This window comes from Lissotriton vulgaris, chromosome 1_1 (genome assembly GCF_964263255.1).
Source record: "Lissotriton vulgaris chromosome 1_1, aLisVul1.2, whole genome shotgun sequence".
In the NCBI taxonomy this organism is placed as follows: Eukaryota; Metazoa; Chordata; class Amphibia; order Caudata; family Salamandridae; genus Lissotriton; species Lissotriton vulgaris.
The window spans coordinates 543,835,472-543,857,259 of NC_141685.1; the positions used below are offsets into that span (position 1 = coordinate 543,835,472).

General features: G+C 42.0%; 1 protein-coding gene across 5 annotated transcripts in view; it reads left to right on the plus strand.

The window, feature by feature from the left end:
* Positions 1 to 21,788, plus strand: part of EVI5 (ecotropic viral integration site 5) — a 1,064,947-nt gene that overhangs the window by 908,554 nt on the left and 134,605 nt on the right. For all 5 annotated transcript variants that reach the window (XM_086953930.1, XM_086953933.1, XM_086953929.1 and 2 more), the window contains one exon: positions 2,751 to 2,846. In XM_086953930.1, the coding sequence (XP_086810056.1) occupies positions 2,751 to 2,846 (96 nt within the window). The remainder of the gene's footprint in view (positions 1 to 2,750; positions 2,847 to 21,788) is intronic.

Consider the following 21,788-nt stretch of genomic DNA (forward strand, 5'->3'; position numbering starts at 1 on the left):
AGAGGGCACTGCGAGTCAGTTGCAGTGGTGGCTGACGAACCGCGATTGGGTCGGCAGCAGATCCCTCTCCCTTCCCCAACCGGAGCACGTAGTAGTGATGGATGCGTCCCTCCTGGGATGGGGGGGCCACATGGGAGAGGCGGAGATCAGAGGCCTCAGGTCTCCGGCAGAGTCCCGGCTCCAAATCAACCTTCTGGAGATGCGGGCGATCCGACTTGCACTGAAGGCATTCCTTTCCTCTGTCCGGGGAAGTGTAGTGCAGGTGTTCACGGACAACACCATCACCATGTGGTACTGCAACAAACCGGGCAGGTTGGGATCGCGGACCCTTTGTCAGGAGGCTCTGCGCCTCTGGACATGGCTGGAACATCAGGGTGGTAGTTCAACACCTGGCAGGTTCCCTGAACGCCAGGGCAGACGAACTCAGCCGCAGGTGCATGCTGGATCATGAATGGCGTCTGAACTCAGACGTGGAGCAAGGTCTCTTTCAGCAATGGGGAGAGCATTGGTTAGATCTATTCACCACCGAAGAGAACGCGCAATGTCATCAGTTCTGCGCGTTGGAATTTCCAAGGCGGCACTCGCTCAAAGATGCTTTTTGTCGAGAGTGGAGTTGCTGTCTGTTGTACGCCCTTCCGTCTATACCACTTCTACCCAGAGTGCTGAAGAAGATCAGGGGAGACCGGGCCCAAGTCATCCTTGTGGCTCCGGACTGGACACGAAGATACTGGTATCCCGAGCTACTCAGAATGTCAGTCGATCCCACGATTTGTCTGCCTCTTCAGGAGAACCTTCAGTCACAGCAGTAGGAGACGGTCCTCCACCCAAACCTGTCATGTCTCCACCTACATGCGTGAAGATTGAGCGGCGGCAGTTGAGGCCATTTGACTTACCTTCTGAAGTCTGTGACGTGATTCTGGAAGCCAGGCGTCCCTCCACAAATACGGTATATGCCTGCAGGTGGAACAAATTTGTGGCATGGTGCACAGCAAAGGCTGTCGATCCACTTTCTGCCCATCTTTCAGAGGTTCTCCTCTTCCTTCTTTCACTTGCCCAGCCGGGCTCTGCTCTGGGCACTATCAAAGGCTATCTCTCGGCCCTTTCAGCCTTCTTAAGGCTTCCTGATCAGCCTTCTCTTTTCAAGTCCCCTGTTGTAAATAGATTCTTGAAAGGCATCACACACACGTTCCCTCTTGTTCCTTTCGTGATGCCTTAGTGGAACTTGAACCTTGTACTGACTTATCTGATGTGCGCTCCCTTTGAGCCACTTCATAACTGTCCTCTTCGTTTTCTGACTCTTAAAACTGCATTCCTGGTTGCCATCACTGCCAGGAGAGTGAGTGAGCTCCAGGCTCTGTCTTCTAAACCTCCTTTCCTCTCTGTCCATCCCGACAAGGTTGTTCTGAGGACTGGTCCTTTTTTCCTGCCCAAGGTGGTTACAGCCTTACATATCGGGCAGTCCATCTCCTTGCCCACCTTATTTCCGCATCCCTCGAAAGAGGAAGAGAGGCTCCACCGTCTGGACCCAAAACATGCTCTCTCCTTCTAACTAGACCGCACACGACAGTTCTAGATGGACGACCAGCTCTTTGTTGGTTACGTGGGCGCTGAGAAGGGAGGGGCGGTGCACAAGCGGACCATCTCTCGGTGGGTCATTTTGTGCATCTAGGTTTGTTACTCCTTGGTGAAAAAGGAGCGTCCTGTAGGGCTGCGCACCCATTCCACTCGAGCCACGGCAGCTACTACTGCCTTGGGTCTGGGAGTCCTCTTGCAGGACATCTGTCAGGCAGCTACGTGGGCCTTGCTGCACACGTTTCCTAGGTACTACTGCCTGGGCAGCCAAGTCCGGAAAGATACTTTTTCGCCGTTCCGTTCTCCAGAGCTTTCTGGTGTGATCTTGGTTCGCAGACCCACCACCGGGGTTGGTATTGCTGGGGTATCTTTTCTAAGGTAAGGAATCTAACACTAACCTGTTTCTTTCAGATGCTAAAGTTACTTACCTTCGGTAACGATATATCTGTAAGAAACAGTAGTTAGTGTTAGATTCCTTACCGCCCCACCCATCCTCCCCGTTCTGCAAACTGATATCAGGGTTAAGGTATCTCTTTGAGGGCCTAGTTTCATGGCACCAGTGCCAGTTTCTTGCATGGCTCTGCATTCCTGGCGCGGAAAGCTGTGTACAGAACTGACGTCGGCGTGCAAGGGCGGCGTCTAAGTACTCTGACGACGTCATCCCGGCGATCACGATGATGGACGCGGAGCCGCTGACAATGCCTACCGACGCGCAAGGGTATTGCTGACGAAAATTTTCCGGATCCAGTCTGACGCCTGGGGATATTCTAAGGTAAGGAATCTAACACTAACTACTGTTTTTTAATGATATATCGTTAACGAAGGTAAGTAACTTGTGCGTTAGTTTTTGGAACGGAGTGGTTCTACTGTATACTGCAGTTCTAGACATTCAGATCTGAAAATTAAGCTTTTGTTCTTAGCCTGAGATAACAGTTTCTACACAAGGTTAGTTATAACTGTTGAGAGAGAGCACTTCATTGGGTGTCACAAGAAGGCACATATTTTTTTGAGTGCTGTACAGTTACAACACTTTGTATCAAATTGTGTAGCATTTTTACCAGATTTATGTAATTGCATGGCAGTACTCGAGAATTTGAACCACACACTAAATAATACTTTATCAAAAAAATTGTAAAAACTCTTTTTGACTGTCTAATCTGGCATTTTCCTCTATACAGAAAGAAGAAGGGAAATTTCAGGGACAGCTAAATAACTCTGACTCCAACCAGTACATAAGAGAATTGAAGGACCAGATAGAGGAGCTAAAGCATGAGGTGAGTGGTGAACTTGTTCAGTCATATATGGTTTCATTTCTTCCAATACTGTGTAAAACTAATATATTGATTGAACACAAAAACGTACAGCAGATGCATTGATGCCTTACATTTGAAACATATACTTGCTACTTTTCCAAATACGTAAATTTTTATGTAAGTGTACACACCTGGGAAGCTGTGAAAGTCGCAGCTTCCTGGGAGTTATTTTAGAATTCTTTGTGACGTCCAAGAAAGTTGGTAATGTCCTCCAAAAATACAGTAACACTGAAGAAACATATTTATGGCTTTCTTCCATAACTAGGTCCTAAGTTCTTAGTTTTTCGCTGACTTGTTTACCTGGAAATATATGACTGATCCATCCTACAATTAAAGTTACAAACCTCAGTCAGTCATTGTCATGTTCCTTAAGAATAGAGAAGCAAGATTGTGTGTTAAATATTTACAGTTAGTCTTTTATTTGCTGCAATAAAATATAATAAGATACCAAACGTATCCAATCCAAGCACATTTGTGACATGGGTTGGAGTTAAACTGCTCAAAGGAGCTTGTAAGTTGGATGGCCAGGGAGGTGAGGGAAGAAATTGTACGTTGTTAGTAAGAGCAGATTCAGAAAATAGATAAAGCAATCTGGTACACTATGTCAAACGGTAATGTCTTCATTGATGTGTTGGCCGTCTGTCGTTTTGAAAAAAAAAAAAATAGGTAAAGCAAAAGGAATTAGGAACTGGAAAGAAGGAAGGAACAGGAATGAACAAGGGAAGGAAGGACATAGCCATATTCTTTAAAAGCACTGGAAAAATACCCTCTCAATTTGTGTGACAGAGCAAAAAAGTAAATACTGTTTACCACAGATATTTCGTTTTTGAAAACCTTGGAATATTCAAAACCATTCCCCTTACGAAGTTCACAACAAAAAGAAATTGAAAATGACGAAGCCTCCATATGACCATTCCCACCACTTTGAAAGCCACACTAAAACTTAAGTTGGTTCTCTCCAAGGTTTAGATCGTGGAACCTTCGTATATCTGCTAGAAATATCTAGCCACAGATTCCTTACCTTAGAATTATCCCCAGGGTTCAGACTGCATCCTCAACATTTTCATAAGCAGTACCCCTTCTCACCAGTAGGTGACTTCAGTCGACGTTATGTGGCGTTGTCGGCACCGGATGTGATTTGTACGGTGCCTATATATTCTCTACCCCAGCGTGCTTACATCAGTCATTTTCTTTCCACGACAGCCAGCGCAGATCCGGAGAGAGCTACCTTCTAGTCTGTTTTTGACTAAACATTTTTCACTTTTTTTTCCTTCAATCTTCTCTTGGTGTGGAAGGAATGTCATCTCAGAAGGCCGTCTTCAAACCCTGCAGCACCTGTCACCAACCGATGTTGGTGACTGACCTGCATCTTGTATGACTTTGGTGCCTCCAGCGTGCCCACGATACGAAGGTCTGCTCCGATTGCCCCACCTTGAACCCATCAGACCAATAGGTTTTGCAGATTGTCTGGAGGGGCTACTCCCTCCTCTTCTAGACTACCCCTCCAAACATGCCACTTCATTACCACAGAATGGAGGAGAACCACCTTTGTTTGCTCTCCCAGGAATTCACTGCTCTCTTGGCCAAGGGAGCCATAAAGAGGGTGCCAACGCCAAAGTAGGTTCTGGTTGTTATTCCTGCTACTTTCAGGTCCTCAAGAAGGACGGAGGCCTTCATCCTATATTAGTTCTGTGCCCTCTCAATTCCTTTCTCAAGAAGTAGAAATTCAAAATGCTCACACTTGCTCAGATCTTGTCTGACCTGGACCCCGGAGACTGGATGGTGACATTGGAATTGCAGGACGCATATTTCCACGTCCCATCCTGCCTGCATACAGGCGTTCCCTGCGGTTCACAGTAGGCCACAAGCACTTTCAGTTCACTGTGCTCCCTTTGGGCCTTACCAGCGCCCCATTGGTGTTCACCAAGGTGATGGCAGTGGTTGCAGGTCATCTGCGGAGATGAGGGTGCCAGTCTTACCTATCTGGCTAAGGCGGCTCACTGGCTGGCTAAGGCGGGCTCACCTCAGGCTGTCATCTCCCACCTCTAGACTACGGCCGACCTCCTGCATTTGCTGTGGTTCACTATCAATGTGCCGAAGTTGCAGCTGACTCCCTCTCAGACGCTCCCTTTCATCTGAACTGTTCTGGACATGGTGGAGTTTTAGGCCTATCCTCCCGAACATCGAGTCCAGAATGTTCATGCTATGATACCAGTGTTTCGGCCTCTTTCCTGAATATTGGTGAAACTTACTCTGAGGCTGCTAGGCCTAATGGTCTCCTGCATGCTGCTATTGACACATGCCCGCTGGCATATGCAGGCTCTGCAGTGGGATCTGAAGTTCCAGTGGGTGCAGCATCAGAGAGATCTCTCCGACAAGGACCAGATCTGAGGGTACTGAACAAGTTCTGCAGTGGTGGTTAACAAACTGTGATTGGGTCAGCGACAGACCCCTCTCCCTTCCTCAACCAGATATATCAGTGGAGGCAGATGCATCACTTCTGGGATGGGGCGGCCATCTGGGAGCTGTGGAGATTAGAGGCCTCTGGTCTTCGGTGGATTCTGGATTTCACATCAACCCTCTGAAGCTCCGGCCGATCCAGCTGGCATTAAAAGCCTTTCTACCCTCCATCAAGGGTAGGGCTAGTACAGGTGTTCACGGACAACACCGCCCCCATGTGGTACTGTATCAAGTAGGGCGGGGTGGGGTCGTGGACCGATTTCAATAGGCAGAGCTTCACTGGATATGGCTGGAATGTCATGGCATTTCTCTTGTGGTTCAACACCTGGCGGGGTCTTTGAACGGCAGTGCAGACAAACTCAGGAGATAATGCTTAGTGGATCACGAATGGCGTCTACATCCGGAGGTGAGGCAAAATCTCTTTCAACAGTGGGGAGAGCCTGCGTTGGATCTGTTTGCCACCGTCAAGAACGCGCAATCTTAGCAGTTCTGTGTGCTCGAGTTTTCAAGGCGGCTCTCACTCCGAGATGCTTTTCGTCTTAAATGGAGCTCAGGCCTCTTCTATACCTTTGAAAGATTTACAACATATGTTTCCCCCTTCTCACTTTATCATTCCTCAGCGTGACCTTGATCTCGTCCACGTGTTCCTTATATGTTCTCCTTTTGAGCCCTTGTACAACTGTCCTCTCAGGCTCCTTACCATCAAGACTGCCTTCCTAGTGCTGATAACAGCTGCCCGGCGTGTCAGTGAGCTTCAGGCTTTGTCATCCAAGCCTTCATTTCTGAAAATCTACCCAGACAAGCTGGTTCTATGAACTAGAGCTTCCTTTCTTCCAAAAGTCGTCATCACTCCCTTTCATGTAGGCCAGGCCATCACTCTGCCTACTTTTTATGCTCTGCCACATGCCTCTAAAGACAAAGAGCAGCTTAACCAACTGGACCAAAAAAAGAGTGTTGTTGTTCTTCCTTGACCACACAAAAGAGGTCCAAGTGGATGACCAATTCTTCATGGGTTATGTCAGAGCGAAGAAGAGGAAAGCTGTATAGAAGTGGGCCATCTACTGATGGATTGTACTCTGCATTAAAATCTGCTATGCACTGGCCAAGAAGCAACCCCCTTAGGGTTTGCGTGCTCATTACACCAGAGCCAAGGCTGCAGCCACTACATAAGCATGCAGAGTTCTGGTCTTGGACGGTTGACAGGCAGCAACGAAGGCTTCCTTGCACGCGTTCACAAAATACTACTACCTGGACAGTCCGGTCCATCAGGATGGGCACTTTGCCAGTTCGGTCCTGCAGGACTTTTTGATATTCAGTTGTTTCACAGACCCACCTCTTGAGGTGCGGGGTATTGCTTGGGTATCTATTCTAAGGTAAGGAATCTGCTGCAAGAAGTCTCTATCAGATGGTTAAGTTACTTACCTTTGGTAACGCCATATCTGGTAGAGACTCTATCTAGCCACAGATTTCTTACTGACCCACCCATCCTCCTCGCTCTGTGAACGGATTTCTAGGCACAGGGCTTTTCCCTTTCAGGGCCCTAATTTTCCACACCAGTGGTCAGTGTTATTCATGGCTCCTTGCTCCTGGCATTGTAAGTTGCGAAAAGTAACTGACATCAGAATGGCAGAGATGTAACCCACAGGAATTGCACTGCTAACAGGCAGTCCTGCTGAATTCGAGCCTTCTGAACAAATTCTGCAAATAAATGGTTTGGTGAGTTGCCTTGAGAGTGGGCAAAGTGGCAATGTCATTCTTGTTACATACAGACTATTACAGCAAGATTCGATATATATTAAAACATTGCCCTCATGAGAACCCATGATTTGTTTTGGGGCAGATTTCACACTCATGAATTAACGTGGACACTTCTATGCAATATTATTTTATTAATTTCTTCTCACCTTGATTTCTTTTGTGAGGCAAACAGTTTTTAGTTAACGGGAGTCACTGGATGTGACTTCACCAAACCTATTTTTAATCTGCAATTTTATAATTGTAAACTGCCTTGCGATATTATTATAGAGTATCGAATTTGTTTATACTTTTCATTTAAAAATGTGCTAATTGTGATTACGCTGCATAATATATTATCATGGTATGTAATGTTGACTAGATTTAGGTTCTTGAATAAACGTTAAATACCTTATATCAGATAAGACCATCATACAAAAGGATAGATATATGATGCTGAAACCAAAATACCACAGCTGCTGCAAAATGAATCAAACCCGTTATTTATAAAATTGTGTTTTTTATGGTCAAATATGCGGGACTGTAATGAGACGGAGCTGTGCCATTGCCGTTTTTTTTTTATCTGTTTTCATTTTGTTAAAGAAAAAGTGACCGACACCTTGCATGGAGAGAAAAAACCCTTGAAGGGTGTCATTGAAACTATTTTTTAATCATCCTGTGATTTGCAGAACAAGCAAATACTAGTTTGGGCTCTTGTTTAGTACATTAACCTGTTAGTACTTCTAACTCACATAGTTCTTCGAACTTTTCATTCTGTAACTTGAAGATTTATGTACATTTGTTGAACTCCCGCCGTTTTTACAGAGAATATGTGACTAAAACGAGTGTGCACCGCTGCCAGTAGTGCATGTGCAGATTTGTGGTGATCACCGTTGTGGGGAAAGTCGTCTTCTCTTTTCTCGTAGTATGACTGAGATTGCAAAAAAGGATACTTGCTTAATGGCAGTTTAACTGATTTCATTGCGTCTGAAATTAGGTTGAAGTGTGTGAAATACCTTCCTTCCAGGTTCTCAGAAATACGAACTGTAAACCTGCTTTTCTAAAGATCGCATTCCGTGCTGTTGATATGATTTAAAGGTTTTTACCGTTGTTCCACTTTTTGTGTAATTCTGTGCTTCTTGTTTTAGTACCGATAACATCTTTTTGCAGCTCTGCGATTTTTTTTTTTTTACGTTGAAAAGCATCAACGCAGAAGTAAGTTTTTTAATGATCTCGACATCCAGAGTCTGCAAACTGAAAATGTGTTTAAATCTCTGATTTAACCTACATCTGTACTATAATTCTAGTTTAGGTAATCAAGCTGGTAAACTCCACCTAAAACTCACACGAACCACCCTGTTATGAACCACCCTGTTATAAGCACGGGACCTCATGTTTCATATTTTCCAACTGCAATACAAATGATATCTGTACAGCTCTTAAGTGCTCTCTAAAGCTAAATGAACACCACTCTTGAGTACCTAAGAAAAATACCGGCTGGGAATTTGAGAAAAACGGTATTATGGGTCCATTAGGCTGAGCATTGAGAACTCATCGGTTCATTTAGACCTAAGTAATGCAACACTGTTGTAGTGTTTTCTATTGTAGCATTGTATACCATTTTCCTACCCTTGGTGAGGTCCATGAGCACATTGTGGGAGAACTTGCATGTTTATTTGCAAACCGTACTGGTGATTGTATGTCATTACTTCGTGAGTCATACCACCGGCACTTGCTGCATGGCTGCCACATCATCAGGGCATGGCTGCCACATCATCAGGGGTCTCAGCCCGCACAAGAGTGGCTTGTTGAACCACATAACCCTTTTTTGTGATATATATATATATATATATCGCCGAAACACGTCTTATAGCATGTATTGGTGAATAAAAACCTTTGATTTGACCCACGGAGTCGGTGCCTGTTCTTTTGAAGTCTAAAGCCAGGATTGGGACTATATATATCCCAATATATATATATATCCCAACCCCAGTGGGTTGACTGATTGTGACAAAGTAAATCCCAAGTGGGTCAATGTCTGTGAGAATGCCCGTGCCCGTTGCATGCAAAAAAAAAAGGTCCCGGCTTGCTTAAAGGACGATGACGTTCGACAGTGGATGTTTTTTTGCATGCCACGGGCATTCTCAGACATTGACCCACTTGGGGTTTCATCGTAAGTTTGGAATTCAACAACCACAGTGCCTAGCGGCAAACGCCAGAGTGGGCGGGAGTAACCTGATGAAAAGGGCGGGACTCTTTACAAATAAAATAACAGGTGGTCCAAACAACGCTGCAGCTGTCTTTTATGTGAATGGCTCTTGAGAAAGGAGTAACCTCTGAAACGCGTCGAGCCGCTTGCAATGAGTGTGTGAAGGGCGCGTGCCTGCTGAGGACCCCACTGCATGGAGATACGTGATCGAGAGGGCTTTCCCACAAAGGGCAACCTTAACTTTGTTGGATATATATATATGTATATATATATATATATATATATTCAGTGAAAATCCCAACCACTTCCAGAGAGCCCCTGGCGAGGAAGGAAACTCAGGCCTCTGCAGCAAAGTTTTCAGGCAAAAAATACTTTATTTATCACCCCTCACGACGACGCGTTTCGGGCTATGCAGCCCTTGATCACATTCAGCTTAAACTGCACCATTTTTTTCTTTATATACATTCGGTGAAAGTGCACACCTGGGTTGCATTAGAATAGTATTCACAAGGTCAAATGGCAGTGTAAAAAGACTATGTTAACATGATGTGCACAGTATTTCTTCTATACCTGACACAAATACATGCTTAAACTCTATTTAGATTATTTAAAAATTCTAAATGCTTGTGTATTTTGCAGACAACATTAGTTTCAATAATTATAGAGATTTTTCACAAAGAGATACAATAAATAAATAAATAGTACATGAAATGCACAGAAGTTTCTATCTGGATAAATCCATATTGTATCAGTGTTATTTTTTACCTTACATTTCTGCGCTGCCCTTGTGCATTGTAAATATAACCGGATAAATCCAGGCAACCAACGTACCCAATGAAAGTGCCTAGTGCAAACAGATCCTAAAATAAGGACTAACAAGACAGTGCAAAAAACAGTTGTGTGCAAAGTGGCATAAAGAAGTGCAGTGCAATATTAAATACAATAAAACCTTGATTAATATTATAAAATACAATATACATAGTTAATAGCAGGCATGTATTATAATTCATCATTAATAAGATACACTATCCGGGTAAAATATTAAAATTGATAACATTATACAAAAATTACCGTATTGCTAAAAACCAGTACATTATAAAAACAATAATCAAGGTGAGGTATAGAAAAGGTATTGACTCACTGGTTGGAAATGCTAATACATATATGTTGTTATTGGAGAATTGACAGAACAATTGATTTGTAACCAATGTTTCTTTAAACACATTAAGCAATATTGTATCCCTACAGAAAAGTATGCATATCTTCTGTGTTGTTTAATCCCTGTGGCCATTTACTGTCAAACTCTAATATAAATTTCGTTTCAAGTTGCCTAAGTTGACGCTCTCGATTGCCACCCCTCTTAGATTTCGGAATGGCACTAACAACCTAATATGATAGACAATTAATGTCCTTACCATGACAGTTAGCAAAGTGCCTAGCCACAAGGTAAGCAAGATCGTTATGTAATATTGCCCTTATGTACTGCTAAATTCTAACGTGCACTGGCTGCTTAGTACTACCAATGTAGTTTAGCCTGCAAGTGCACGTCAAAACGTAAACAGCACAATCGGTTTTACAGTTGTAGCTGCCTCTGATCGGGGCAGGAGACGTCTGGAAGGGTGTACGATAGCTTGTCTTGTTACACCCAAATTTGCATGCTCGACAAGAGGTACAACGCCTAAAGCCATTAGTGGTATGTAACCAAAGTGGTGGTTTTCTAGTTTCTGGTGAATTTTTATCGAGTTCAGTGGCCATCGATTTGCCTCTTCTAAAGGTAATTGATGGTATTTTGGGCAACCTTTCTTTTAACATAACATCGGTCAAAACAATTGGCCAATGTTTAGTCATGATGGTTCTAATCATTCTCTCTTGCCTAGAAAAAGTGGTAATAAATCTAGGATTGTCAGAAACTTCCTTTTCTAGATCTATCAGTGTGAAGCTTAGTGAACAAAGTATTTCTGGGACGTTCACTAGCTTTGCTAATGGCATTTTGAATAACTTTGTTGCTGTATCCTCGGCTTTTGAGACGCTTGCACATTGCCTCCTGACATGTTAAAAAATCTGCATGGTCACTACAAATACGTTTCAGTCTTAAAATTTCACCATACGGGATACTCGGTATGAGATGTTTAGGGTGGGAACTTTCAGCATGTAATGTTATGTTCCCAGCTGTGGGTTTACGAAATAGCGTAGTGCTTAATATCCCGTATATATGTGTATATATATATATATATATATATATATATATATATATATATATATATATATATATATATTTTTTTTTTTTTTCACAAGTAAACAAGTGAAGGCACTCCATTCAGTAGTCGTTTAAAGTTCTTTATTAAAAACTGTGTTCGCCTACACCAGGGGTCCCCAAACCGGTCCTGGAGGGCCGGATCCATGCCAGATTTTTGGGATATCCCCATTGAGAGACATGTAGTAATTTAAAAAATCTGGCATGGATCCGGCCCTCCAGGACCGGTTTGGAGACCCCTGGCCTACACGTTTTGAACCAAAGGTCTTGTTCACTGCAGTTTCTTACAGTTTGTCTCTCATCACTTTCTTTATTTATCTAATTGTTTCATGCAGTGCAGTGTGAGATATGTAGTTTATAATAATGGTGGGAGGTGTTTCACCCAACTTTATGTATACCTGATTTATTGACAATTATGTAAATCAGGGAAGTTAAATGTTGTTTGTGTGATAACTTTGTTGTTTACATCTCGTGTTTGCAATGTAAGTTTAGTAAAAATGCTCTCTGCATGATCAAGTTTGGCAGGGGCATTGATGTTGTGTGGGCTGAGTGCCCTATTATCCCCAATTTGTTACTTTGTTGGCATTGGATATGTGATTGTACGACTGTTAGTTTCTTATGTGTATCCGTTAGGAGTTGTCAGTTACCCTGATTCTCCTCATGTAGTTTGTTTGTTTGTCTGTGCGGTGTTAACCACCACTAACATTCGCCCATCGTGCTAAGTTAAAAGGTTTGTTCGGCTTGTGTAAATTCACATTCTTTACCATGCATTACTTTGTGTGGTGGATGTTACATTACTCGGGCTGTGTGCCCTTTACATTATGAGTCGTTGGCAGTTCATCATTTTCAAACATTCAACACATCTGGTTTGACCTCTATCCAAGTTCATTAAGATCTTGTTAAGTTTTTAACTGAAATGTTTTTCATGAAGGAAGTTTATAAGAGAACTTCTAAATGGACATACAGTGCCGCATCCCCGTTCAGCCCTTGGGGTTGTTTAGTTTTGAATTTCATGATAAGTTTGGACTCAAGCCTTCTCAATTTGAGTTTTCTGTCTCCTCCTCGTTCGTGTTGGTGGACGGCGGCCAGTCCCGAGTATGTTACATCCAGCCATGTTTTTCCCTCCTACCTTGCTATGTGTTTGGCCATGGCATATGTTTGGTCTATATTTCTTATAGCACGAATGTGCTCCAAGATTCGCTTCTTCAGGGGGCTAGTAGTGCTTCCAATGTACCTTGTTCCACATTTGCACTGGAGCAAATACACAACAAATGAGGTCTCACATGTTATTGTTTCTCTTATGACGAAGTTTTTTCCAGTGGCTTCTTGAAGATTCTTTAGGTTTTTCCCGATTTTACACGCTTTGCACCTTTGCCATTTTGTAAAACCTTTTGATCTGATGTCCAGCCAGGAGTCAGTTTTTTTGTTTTGAAAATGGCTTTGTACCAGATGATCAGCAAGGTTTGGTGCTCTTGTGTACGTTATTTTGGGATATTCTCCTATATTCTTCCCAATGTCCAAATCTTTTTTCAATACGTGCCAATATTTCGTCATGATTTGTTTGATTTTGTGACTCTCTTTGGTGTATCTCATTATCATTCGTGGTTGTTATTCAATTTTTTCATTGTTTGAGGTACTCTCTTCAGTTGTTGATCCTTCATCACTTTCCTTGCTTGGTTTATTTTTATTGAGCAATAGTTCCGTTCTACTTTTTTCCTTGCTACAACTTCACCTCTGATTATATCAGTTTGTTTGTATCCTCTTTGTGCAAATCGTTTCTTGGTCTCTACACATTTTTTCTCCATTTCATTTTCTTCCGAACAGATTCTCTTCATTCTTAAAAGTTCACCATAAGGTATGCTTTTTTTCAGTTTTTCCGGGTGGAAGCTTTGGCCGTGTAATACACTATTCGTAGCAGTTTTCTTTAGGTGGGTCATTGTCTGAATTTTATTGTTTTTTACATATACTCTGATATCCGGGAATTCCACTTCCTTTGCACTCATGTTATATGTGAATCTCAGTCCCACATCATTGTTGTTTAATTTATCAAAGAATATCTTGAATTCTGCTTCCGTGCCCTTCCATAGGAGAAATAAATCGTCAATAAAGCGCAGCCACAGAGCCACGTTTGCCATGTGTGGGTCGTTTTCCTCTCCCCAAGCCACGCACCTCTCCCACCACCCCATCAGGAGATTAGCGTAGCTTGGGGAGAAAGAAACGCCCATGGCAGTCCCGCAGCACTGTGCATACACCTTCTTGTCAAATAAAAATATATTATTCTAGAGACACATTCTGATCATTTGTATTAGCATTTTCGAGTGTTGGTATTCAGGTAGTGGTAGTTGTTGAAGGAAGTATTGAATGGCTTTGATTCCGATTTTATGGTCTGTTGATGTGTACAACGAAATGACATCTATTGTCACTAGGAGGTAGGTGGGTTGCCATTCTGTATTTGACAGGATACGTAAAAAGTCACCAGTATCTTACAGATAAGAGCTCAGTGATGGCACAATGGGAGCTAAAAAATATTCCACGTATATCGATATGTGCTTATAGAGACTGCCACAACTCAATATTATTGGTCTACCCGGCGGTTTATTAAGAGTCTTATGAAATTTCGGCATAAAGTAAATGGAGGGTGTGATTAGATTTTCACCATAAGATTCTTCCGTTAGTAGGCCTTCATTTTTCCATGTATCAAGTTTGGTTTTTAAGTCCCTTGTCAGGCCAGTTATTGTTTTTTTTTGTAAGATCTTATAGTTGTTTGTATCTCCCAATTGCCGTAATGCTTTCTCTATATAGTCAGTTCTCTCAATAATGACTATGTTTCCGCCTTTGTCGGCGGGTTTGATTTCGATGGTATTATTATCTCTTAGGGTTTGGATGGCTAGACGTTTATTTTTGCTCAAGTTTTCTTTTTTGCCAGTTTGTGTGCTGCGCATTTTTTCCAAATCCCCCAAGACCAAATCATAGAAGATATCTATTTTATTGCCTGGATATAAGATGGGACAGAACTTCGACTTTCCTTTGAAGTTTGTGACCGGCCTTTTTCCGGTTTCTAGTTCCATTTCGTGTAGTATTTGTGTGTCTGTTATCTGTGGCCCTGTTGTCTTATTTGTTAATTCATATGCTACACGTAGTTGTGGTATTTCCGCTGCCTTAAAGAGTTGTGATTCGTCATTTGTACCTTCCTTGTCGGTATTTCCTGCTTTCATTCCCGGAAATGTGTTAGTGTTTTTTCAGTTTGAGTTTACGTATATACTTATACAGATCAATTTTCGTCTCAATGATGTCTTGGTGTACTTCAGGACAGAACGTTATTAAGAAGGTTCTTTTCACTTACAGTTAAGGTATGTCTCGAGAGGTTGATGACTAGGTCAGGGGGTCTTGTCGAATGTTGTAGTTCTGAGCCTATTTTCTTATTATTGTTTGGTTCCTCAGATTGTACCCGCCGCTTTGATTTCCTACTTTTCCTGGTTTTGTGTCCTCGACTACGGGATTACCTTACTTTTTTAAAGTTAGAAGCAGTGGCCTTGTGACTACTGTAGAAAGTATATTTGGTGTCTTTTGGGGATTTTTTCATTTGATTTTTTTCCAGCATCTTTGGTGGATTGCGCTTAATACTCGCATTAGTTGCCAGTGTTCTTTTATTAATTTATTTACATAAATATGGATGCACATCCTGCAGCAGACGATAATATGTCCCGGCTGTTGCTGCTCCGCAACCGAATGCTTAGTTACTATAGAGCGCTGCCTCTTGCAACGTTGAGTGCAGTGTATGGATTATAGTTTCGATTTTCCGTTTTCACATGCGTTCAACCGGTCTTCCATTGCCTGAGCTACGATTTCGACTGGGCTCTGGATTTGTGTCTCGACAGTACGGTGTCTCCCAACGTGGATTATGACCAGCTGATGAGCCCCTTAGTGGTTCATGACTTGCTCTGTTCTGGAGGCGGGATTATGGCCTTAGCAGCGACACATGGAATAATGGGACGTTGGAATGTTTTTGCAGCGGCGCTAGAGTTCTTGGCACGCAGTTGCATTGAAGATGACCCGAGTTTTCCTCCGATGGTGATAGAGGCTCCGGTTGTTGAGGAACATGTATGTTCATTCTCACTATTGAATTGGATGGATAAAATGTTTTCAGATGAGAACAATGACGTCCTCTTGGAGGCTGTTGCTAAATACTGTGCTTACACGCTGTTGGATTAAGACTCTTTGATTTTTCTACGTATTCTTTATTATTTAGTTACTGTTTTCTATCAAAGAGCGAATAACGTTTTTTTGGAAATGTGAACTTGATCTGCTTTTTAGGCTTGGACTCTGCGTTCCTAATTCGCCCACGTTTATATCATGTGCTTTGATCAAGAAAGGGTGCCGTGGGGCTGAGCGTTGCACTCTCAGCCTGTTAGGTTAGCAAGGGTTTATTAGAAGCTTCCACGCTATTTTTGCTTTCCTGCTCTGCTTTGCACACGACACGTACTTGTGATATTGTTTAGAGAAGGCTGAGTATTTTGCTTTATATGAGAATATTTTGGTATGCTAGATTTGTAAACTGCCTCGCTAGTTTTGTGTGTATAGTGAGAGCATGGAACATCAAGGTTATCTTGAATACTGTGTCTGTTATTCAGAATGATCCTCGCATGTTCGAGCCATAATACATATGGAGCTGTGGGCACCTCTGATACTTGCACGTTTCATAATCCATTTGGAGGCAAAGTTACACACAGTTGGAGAACATTTGTATCTTGACAGTTTGTGGAGCACTGAATGTGATCCATTACTGCTGAGTACCAGAGGTATGGGTGTGCCCATGTAATCCTATGAGACTTTCTGTAGTTATAAACTAATCTGCTAGGTAGGGAGGATGAAATGTAGGTATATTTTACATTTGTTTACCTTTAGCATTATAGGATGCTTTTTCCGTTTGTATTTCATAGAATAGTAGCAATGCTGACAACCTTGTTTCTGATAATATGTTTGGTTGTATTTTCTAAGGTACTGTGCATGAGATTATGGCGTTAGAAATAAACATTTCAAAGTTGCACGTGTCTTTATTTACATCTTGTTTTTTAATGGTGTTGGAGTATATTGAAAGAGTGTTTTTGTTATCCACTTTACTTCATGTATTCTAAGTCGCATGTTCTGGGTTGACTATTCATTGGTGTTTTTGTTCCAGGGTGAAGAACCAATGAGTGACTGGTTGCTAGTTTGGTAGGGGGTTTGTGTAGTAAGGTGGGTTTTGGTACACCGTAATTCACTGAGGTCCTAAGTCTTTATGCACAGTTTTGTGTATGAGCAGAATTCCTGGAATAATAGTTACAACAAAAAGGCTCGATAAAAGGCTTGCAATTTGAATATGAATATAAAATAGAAGAATAGTTGATAATCACAGCTAAGGAATGCAGCAATTAGATGTGTATATGTGTGGATGATGTGTAGATTGAGTAGAAGATGAAAAACGTCAAAAATAAGAAAGGTTGGAGAGATGCAAACTACCCACTGCACTGTCAGTGAAGTGGATCTTTGGATTTCCAGGTTATTACACAGATAGGGTGTTGGATTCTGCAGTGGGAGCAAGAGAAAATAGTATAACAACTAAGGAAGAAAGCTAGTGCATAAAGTACACACAGTTGGGCAGATTTACAAGGTTGTGGGAAAAATGATGCAAAAGTGGCGCAAGGGGCTTGTAAACCTGCTGCAGTGTGTGGTAGAAAAGACGCAAGAAAGGACAGAAGTGTGCAAATTCCCCCCTGCTATTCAGGGGTAGTAGTTACCAAGAAGGATGAATAAAGGACCTGCAATTTGAATTTGAATTAAAGAAGAATAATTGATAAGCTTAGGCAAGAATGGTAGCAAGTAGGTGTGTGTATTTGTGGTTGTTGTGTTGATTGAGTGGAAGATGACTAAGGTGAAAAATTAGAGAGGTTGCAGAGATGCAAACGTTCCATTTCTTTGTAAAGGAAGTGGGTGTTTAGTTTTCCAGTGCATATATATATATTCACTGAAAAAAACATAGATTTCAGGCACGTTATAGTTAGGAATTAGCATTTAAAAAACCCTGGAAATTCACTGAAATAACCATAGGTTTCACCCATGTTATAGTTAGCTGGATATTTCTCTCAAACAAAACCATTGAAATTCCCCTGTTATAGTTAGTTCAGTTAACTATAACTTGCGCGCCCGCAATGCACTGCTGACATATTACATCACTCATGACATGGTCAGTGACATCACTCATCACATCACTGATGACATCTCAAATGACCTCACTGAAGACCTCACTGATGACATCATCCTTGTGAAAGAGGGGCAGACCTCCTCTCACCCTAATATAACCTTTGATACACACATTCAAAAATAGAAACTAACATTTTCAAAAAAATGGAGATACCAATACCAGTTACAACAACCTATTAGGTAATTCCAACATCTACATACACATCCACTCATTCAGCAACAGTTCTATATAGTCACTCATACATGTACTCACTCATCATATGTACCCCTACACCTATACACCTGTTACACACCAATACTCATCCATAGAGTTACTCAAACACATACTCACACATGCAAATAATCTATCAAACATCCATTTACTTGCATATACAGATAAACACATACCACTACCCTTACTTCTACAGAAGCGTACACATACTTATTCTCTTAAACAATCACTTATAGAAACACATACTTATTTATACAGGAACTCCTCCAATCTCTCACTCTCACATATACTCACTTATATACATCAATGCTCACATATACTAGTTTAAAACGTATGTAGTTACTCATAAAGATACTATTGAGACAGTGATTCACTCACTAACACACCCATACACACACTCATCCACCCATACAGTCCCTCACACATTCTGTCTTCAAAACACATACAAACAGTGAGTCAGTCATTCATGCATCTGTGCGCTAAGTAATACCCCCCACCAAACCATACAGACGCTCGTTCTGATACACAAAAAACCAATAACCCATATAGACACTCATGTAGGTACTCACCAACCCATGCAGTCACTTATATACAAAGTGAGACACTGATACAGATATTTACATATTTAAACATTACTCGCTAATACATGTGTTCACTAAGGTATACTTAATATGTCAGTTATACAATCAATTTTACAAAAAAACTTAGACACCTACCCATTTATTCTTCCATCAACCTTTAGATATACATATATAAAAATATTTATTTTTCGGAAAGACACACATTCACTGGATGATGTCATCAGTGAGGTCATCAGTGATGTCATTTGAGATGTCATCAGTGATGTGATCAATAGTTTTGTATGAGAGAAATGTCAGCTAACTATAACATGGGTGAAACCTATGGTTTTTTCTGTGAATTTCTAAGGTTTTTTTAAATGCTAATTCCTAGCTATAACGTGGCTGAAACCTATGGTTTTTTCAGTGAATATATATATATATATATATATATATATACACATATATACACATATATGTACACATTTATATATCACATTTGTAGTCACTTTAACCTTTGTTTTTTTATTGGAGATATATATATATATATATATATATATATATATATATATATATATATATATATATATATATATATATATATATATATATATATATATATATATATATACTAGCAACCCGTCCCGACGTTGTCCGGGAGCAAAAGGCAGCTTCTGGGCCCCCGTCCGCCCCGACGTTAAGGCTGCTTCAGGGCCTCCTGCAATACTGTCACCCGTCACAGTTTTTATTTCGTGCAGCAATTGTGCCTGCCACCAAATTATGCCATAACAAACTAAGCAGCGGGGACAGGACCACCTTGAATAACGCAGCATCGCACCTCTGTCTTGCTTTTCATGGAGCTCATTTGCTGCCTGGAAACAATCACCACGCTCACACGGCATTGCGTCTTCGAATGTGCTGCCAGACCGCGTTGCTATGAGTAAACACCAGCCAAAAACAGGAACGGCTTCAGTGACCATCCTTCCATTATGTAGACTTTTTTCTGTATCGGGGCCCATAGGAAAGGAAACAGCTCCCAACTCGAGAGTTGCAACGGTTGCACTGCACCCGAAGCGGGTATCCGAGGCATTGGCATTTTTTATCACCATTCTTGTCTGCTCCTTTCCGCGCTCCAGGAAGTCCCTAACCTCGCGTCCCCACTGTCGCCGCCGCTGTCTTACGTGCTCCTCCAGCCGAACGCCGCATTAGATTTCCTCCCCACGACTCCACACATTTCATTGAACCGGATGTCGGTTCCGCGCCGTCTTTACTTTTCCTCCCCACGGCTGTACTCCTCGAGTTCCTGATGATGTAAGCGCACACAGCCGGCGCTACTTCCAAGGGACTACTTTTTTTTGTAGGGTATATTTTTTAAAGAACGTATATTTCTGTGGTGTATATAGCCTATGTCACTCGGCAGACCCTGCCAATTCCAATGATGTATTGGGTGTTTGGATTGGCGCTGTGGCTCCCGAGTTTACCCGCCTCAAAGGTTCCCAGTTCTTACTTTATAATAGTAGTATAGATATATATATGTGTCAGAGTCTCCATAGAAAGTGTTTGTTTCGCTAATGGCTATGACACCTTTTGGCACATCATGACTAAACGTTCCAAAAAAGAATTGTTCGTCCACCTCAGCTCATTCTTAGAACATTTTATTGTGGACCATCAAGCAGGGGCCAAGAAAAATAGGGGTCCCAAATGCTTTTTTTCCCCCTTGCAATTTCCATTGGAAATTTTAGATAGTGCTACAGCCAAAACAGCTGAAGCAAATTTGGCAGAAAGCTAGATCTTTATGCAGAAAGGGTGCTTTTTGCCATCAATGATGTCGTTTGAGATGTCATCTCTGATGTCATTGAACATGTCATGATTGATTTATATGTGAGGCCATAAGCTGTGAATGGCAGGGTTGCTAATTATAGTTAGCTCAATTAAGTATAACTGGTGAATTTCAGTGTGTTTAGGTTGCACCAGCACAGTGCTTGTGCTGGGTTTTGGAATCTCTTGTATTTACATTTCAATGGGGCTTAGAACCGGCCCATTACTTACCTTTAACATTGGCTGGCTTGCACTTCACTCTTGTTGGCTCCCACGGCACTATACTTACCATTGGCTGGCTCCCATATGACTCTCACATCACTCTTGTTACCTTGCTTCCTATTGGTCAGATTATCCTCCTTACCTCTGTCGTCTTCCTCCGGGGCTTTAAGGCTTCGGGGTGCCTGGACCAAGTACTGCTTCTGGTGGCCAGTGTCCTTCCACTGCAGGCTCATGCTGTTACTCTTTTACATGCACTTTTATTGAGTGCATATCTCTCAATCCATTTCCTTCATCCCCGCTCGCCATTGGTTTTTTTTAATCTCTCGCCCTTCTCGTTGTTCCTCACCAGCCTGCACTCCTCTCATTGTCCCCCACCTTCCTCCCTCTGTTGTAGGGTAAAAACAAAGTACAATTTAGTGAATGTTTGGACTTCTCAGTCTGCATACTTCACTGTGACTCACCTCCAAAATTTCCAGTCTATTAACAGCAAAGAGCAAGTGGCCACACCACCCTCGCACTCATGCGAGCACAGATCTGACTTTACCATAGAGGAATTAGACGGCCTCCACAAAGTTTGCTTCAGCATCCAGGGGTACTGGCACTATGGGGCATGGTCAAAGTAGGAGAACGAATGGCAAATTGCAATATAACGTCAGAGGAAGGCGAGTGGAGTTGTAGATTTAAGCTATTCTGAACATGATGAACATAGGCACCTCAAACTGTTAACAGATTATTACATACTCCCAAAGCCCTTAGCTGCTCAAACAGTAGCGCTTTTTTCCTTAGTGCTGCTCGTGCCAAACTATCATTGTCATTTACTTTTCCTTTTTGACACGTTCTACAGCATTCTCCTTTCTATGCCTATGATTTTCAAATGCACCTCTATTATGCGTGGCTCTTTTTTCTGGAAGTGACGTCTTACAAGGCTTCACCAGTGGCAGCTGTTCTGGTGTTAATAGGACTGAAACAAAAGCCTGTTTAAATGTATGGAAGATTCAAGAAAAGTCTGATTTGCCAGATCAGAAAGTAAATATTTTCCCTGGCATTGCAGTCAAGGACTCCTGTCAGCATTCCCAATGTAGGAAGAAAACTGCAATTTTTCAGGTTTCGCCTGCATAGTACTTGCAAATCAACCCAACCCTCCTGAGAAGCCCCCTTTTAATTTAAAATTGTATTTTTGTTTTACAGGTTGGAAAGC